The sequence below is a fragment of the Palaemon carinicauda genome, chromosome 40, assembly GCF_036898095.1.
Source record: "Palaemon carinicauda isolate YSFRI2023 chromosome 40, ASM3689809v2, whole genome shotgun sequence".
NCBI classification, from domain to species: Eukaryota; Metazoa; Arthropoda; class Malacostraca; order Decapoda; family Palaemonidae; genus Palaemon; species Palaemon carinicauda.
In genome coordinates this window covers 6,161,139-6,166,138 of record NC_090764.1, presented here as the reverse complement: position 1 = coordinate 6,166,138, position 5,000 = coordinate 6,161,139, and the positions used below count along the sequence as shown (strand labels likewise).

Here is a 5,000-nt window from a genome sequence, read left to right as displayed (position 1 = left end):
ACATTTCTATGCGACGCGTTATTTAAATCTTCTCCAAATAAAGTGTTATTGAATAAAACACTTTCTAAATTATGGTTGATCTTCCTGGTACTTATAATGTTAATCATCTAAATTAAGCAAAATATTAACATCACAGTTTTTATTTATTAAATACGTAGTAATCATCAGTGTTTTATTATTATTATTATTATTATTATTATTATTATTATTATTATTATTATTATTATTATTATTATTTAAATGTTGTTACTGTTCTTAGAATATTTTATTTTTCCTTTTTTCCTTTCCTCACTGGGCTATTTTCCCTGTTAGAGCGCCTCTGGGCTTATAGCATCCTGCTTTTCCAACTACGGTTGTAGCTTAGCAAGTAATAATAATAATAATAATAATAATAATAATAATAAAAACATAGTTTATATAGGAAATATTTTTTTAAATGTTACTGTTCTTAGAATATCTTATTATTCCTTTTTTCCTTTCCTCACTGGGCTATTTTCCCTGTTGGGACCCCTGGCCTTATAGCATCCTGCTTTTACAACTAGGGTTGTAGCTTAGCAAGTAATAATAATAATAATAATAATAATAATAATAATAATAATAATAATAATAATAAAAACATAGTTTATATAGGAAATATTTTTTTAAATGTTGTTACTGTTCTTAGAATATCTTATTATTCCTTTTTTCCTTTCCTCACTGGGCTATTTTCCCTGTTGGGACCCCTGGCCTTATAGCATCCTGCTTTTACAACTAGGGTTGTAGCTTAGCAAGTAATAATAATAATAATAATAATGATAATAATAATAATAATAATTCTTCCCCTCTTCTTCAGGAGTGGAGGGTGACCTTCTCCAGGGAGTGGATGTGCCCCTTTTTGCCCTAGCCGGAGGTCGTGTCAACCTGAGCTGCATGTACGACCTAAGGGCCATGGGCCTCTATTCTCTCAAGTGGTACCACAACGATACCGAATTCTATCGGTACGTCCCTACCGAACTGCAACAGCCGGTTGACATCAAGCGAAGCATGAAGTTTCAAGCTAATGTGAGTAGAGTTTTATTGGAAATGTGTCTGATGCTTCAGAGGATATATTTTAACTAGCATTAACTGAATGAGGTAATCAGCGTATGTGTATATATCTATATATATATATATATATATATATATATATATATATATATATATATATATATATATATATATATATATATATATATATATTATATATATATACTGTATATATATATATGTATATAAATATACATACATACATACATACATATATATATATATATATATATATATATATATATATATATATATATCATCATCATCTACTCCTACGCCTATTGACGCAAAGGACCTCTGTTAGATTTCACCAATCGTCTCTGGAATATGCAATTTATATTTTTACTATGCAATTTTTACTTAAATTTTGCACCGGATGTGTATAAGGGACTAATCTGTTTGTGTACGTGTCATAATACAGACAGAAACGCAAAGAAATGAGTAATAAAAATTGCCTGTTATTATAATAATCTACTGAAAGTTAAAAATTAGTTGTGTAAAATCTTGATATGAAAAAAATCAGCCTCAAGTACAAACACTGAAAGTCTTTTTTTTTTAATTCATCAATTCAGAATATTGTTGAATCATTGAATGTTATTCATTTAATTCGGCATTAACTTGTACTATATATATATACATCCTCCTAAATAATACGAGTTCACCAAAAGGGGTAAAAAGATCACCAACCCTTAAAAAAAACTAACCCAATTGCTCACTTTTATCAATAGTAAACATTCAATTTAGCATTAACCTGTGATATACATCCTCCTAAATAATACGAGTTTACCAAAAGGGGTAAAAAGATCACCAACCCTTAAAAAAAAAAAAAAAACCTTCACCCAATTGCTAACTTTTATCAATAGGAAACATTCAATTTAGCATTAACCTGTGCTATACATCCTCCTAAATAATACGAGTTTACCAAAAGGGGTAAAAAGATCAACCCTTAAAAAAACATTAACCCAATTGCTCACTTTTATCGATAGTAAACATTCAGTTTAGCATTAACCTGTGCTATACATCCTCCTAAAAACTATAAGTTCACCAAAAGTGGTAAAAAGATCAACCCTTAAAGAAAACTTTAAGTTAATTCCCCAATTTTATCAATAGCAAATTTCCCAACGTTTATTAACCCGCCGTTCTTATATAGCAAGAAGGATATCTTGAGGAGCGTAATTGGGTAATTTACCCCCCATGGCAATTACGCAGCAGAATTCCTTGTTTATAGGAGACAGCTACGGCCCCTTTCTCAGGATTCCACCTGACATCATAGCTTATGAGATTCAGTGTAATGCCGAGGCTGCAGGAGGCCACTTGGTACATTTACGTAAGCAAGAGACTTCCCCCTTCACTCTAAAGACATTTTAACACTTTCCATTTCGTCCTTTTTAAAGCCATTTGAAATTTGAAGCTGTCATTGGACGGAGCTTTAGGTGATTTCATATATGGTGTGTACATGTTACATATTTGTTTATGATTAATATATCTTACTAGTCTTCTTTAAATTTCACTATCTTTATTGTAATCATGATCACTACTCTCATTACCATCATCAATGTCATTAACGCTGATATTGTAGATGTTAATATTAGCATCCTTATTATCATTTGTAGTAAGATTCTCATAACCAAGAGAAGGCTGTCGAAATAACCAAGGAATAATAGGTCACTCAATAATTTTAATGGATTCACCAAAACCACTAACCTTCCTTGAGGATAATTTTCTCATATATAAATTCATTAGATCATTTTCATTTGTACTTGAAATATTTGCTTTCTTTAGACATTAAAGCTTCCCTCATTATCTGTCCCTTGCCTGTCATTCATGAGTGGCATTTAAGACCTTTAAATGGCTCCTTTACTTTCAACCTAATATACTGTTCCTTCATTTTTCCTTCACTTACTATGCTATTAAGCCATATTTTTACCAAAGCCATTTTGTTACCAGTTGAAACGAGCTCAGAAAAAACGAAAATTTTACATTCTCGTTATTTTTACTCCTACATAAAAGAATGACATGAGAATGGATGACAATTTATCGTTTCACCCGTTAAGAAAACGCAGACATGGCATGATTGTGGGTCCATATTTTAGGCAGATCCAACGGCATTTTCCCCAGCTGAGCAGCATTTTAGATATCATGGCAAAACTGCGACCTCCCCCTTTCTCATTTGTCAACTTGTCAAAAGAATCTAGGTCCCCGTCGGTCATACGACCTGAGTCTGCCGCTGTTTGCAGCCGGATTCCGTCTATTTCACCTTAATCAGCGAATCCGCATTTGGCCGGATACCGAATATAATGCGTACCGTATACGTCTGATGTATTCTCCGGCTGGGTGTCTCGAGAAGGATTACAATTTCTTGATGTACTGATGTAGAATACTCATGTTGGTAATGAAAATTTTGATTATGTATGATTAATCTACATTGTATGCAGAAATTTTTAGACTTTTCATTCAATTTGACGGATATTTTTAGACTCGTCATTCAATTTGACAAATATTTTTAGACTTGTTATTCAATTTGACAAATATTTTTAGACTCGTCATTCAATTTGACGGATATTTTTCAAATTCACCATTCAATTTGACAGGTATTTTTAGACTCATCATTGAATTTGACAGATAATTTTTAGATTTACCATTATTATTATTATTATTATAATAATAATTATTATTATTATTTGCTAAGCTACAACCCTAGTCGGAAAAGCAGAATGCTATAAGCAAATATTTGGAGGAAATAAAAATACCAACAATAAACTGAAACTCATAAACACGCATTATGAAAACCCCACTTATACACACATACAAACAAAATAAGTAAGGGTACACATGGAAAAGGTTTATTCGACGAAACAATATGAAAGAAAATTAATGAGTTATTCAAACACAAAAAAAAATCTTTGACTAATTTTTCACCCAATTTGGCACTGATGAAAACGAACATTGTGAACCGTCATTTCAGTGAGCAATTACTTTTCCTTCTATCACGTGAACTCATTTAAAATAAATATTTGCTAAACCGTTTTACTTTATTTACTACAGCGAGGATCTTCATAAATAGGAGATAAGTATAGATACAAACACACACACACACACACACATATATATATATATATATATATATATATGTATATATATATATATATATATATATATATATATATATATATATATATATATATATATATATATATATATATATATATATGATAAATTTTGCACATTTAGACGTGTTTTTCATATTCAAATAAGCCATATAATTTTTGATACATTAATGTTTGGATTCTCTTGATTAACGACCTCGGGATCAGAGCCCCAGGCGAAATCACACAAAGACAAGAGCTTGTGACCGGCCGGGAATCGAACCCTGGTCGGCAAGCTTGTATAGACAGTGACTAAACCACTTCGTGGCCAAGTGGTTTAGTCACTGTCTTTACAAGCTTGCCGACCAGGGTTCGATTCCCGGCCGGTCACAAGCTCTTGTCTTTGTGTGATTTCGCCTGGGGCTCTGATCCCGAGGTCGTTAAGAGAATCCAGACTTTAATGTATTAAAAATTATATGGCTTATTTGGATATATATATATATATATATATATATATATATATATATATATATATATATATATATATATATATGGTGGTGTGTTGGTAACGCCCTTTTTTGGAGATTTCCAAACAGGGGCTCGACTCCCGCTCAAACTAGTTAGTTCCTTTGGTCACTGCAACCTTACCTTGTGACCTAAGGATGGGGGTTTGGGGGAGCCTATAGGTCTATCTGCTGAGTCATCAGCAGCCATTGCCTTGCCCACCCTGGTCCTAGCTTGGATGGAGAGGGGGCTTGGCACTAATCATATGTATATATGATCAGTCTCTAGGGCATTGTCCTGCTTGATACGGCAATGTGCCTGTCCCTTGCCTCTGCCATTCATGAG

The 5,000-nt window shown here is 32.4% G+C and overlaps 1 protein-coding gene across 1 annotated transcript in view; it reads left to right on the top strand.

The window, feature by feature from the left end:
• The window catches only part of LOC137631962 (uncharacterized), a 73,993-nt gene that overhangs the window by 12,524 nt on the left and 56,469 nt on the right, over nt 1–5,000 (top strand). Inside the window, exon 2 of the mRNA XM_068363950.1 lies at nt 833–1,041. Coding sequence (XP_068220051.1) covers nt 833–1,041 — 209 coding nt within the window. The remainder of the gene's footprint in view (nt 1–832; nt 1,042–5,000) is intronic.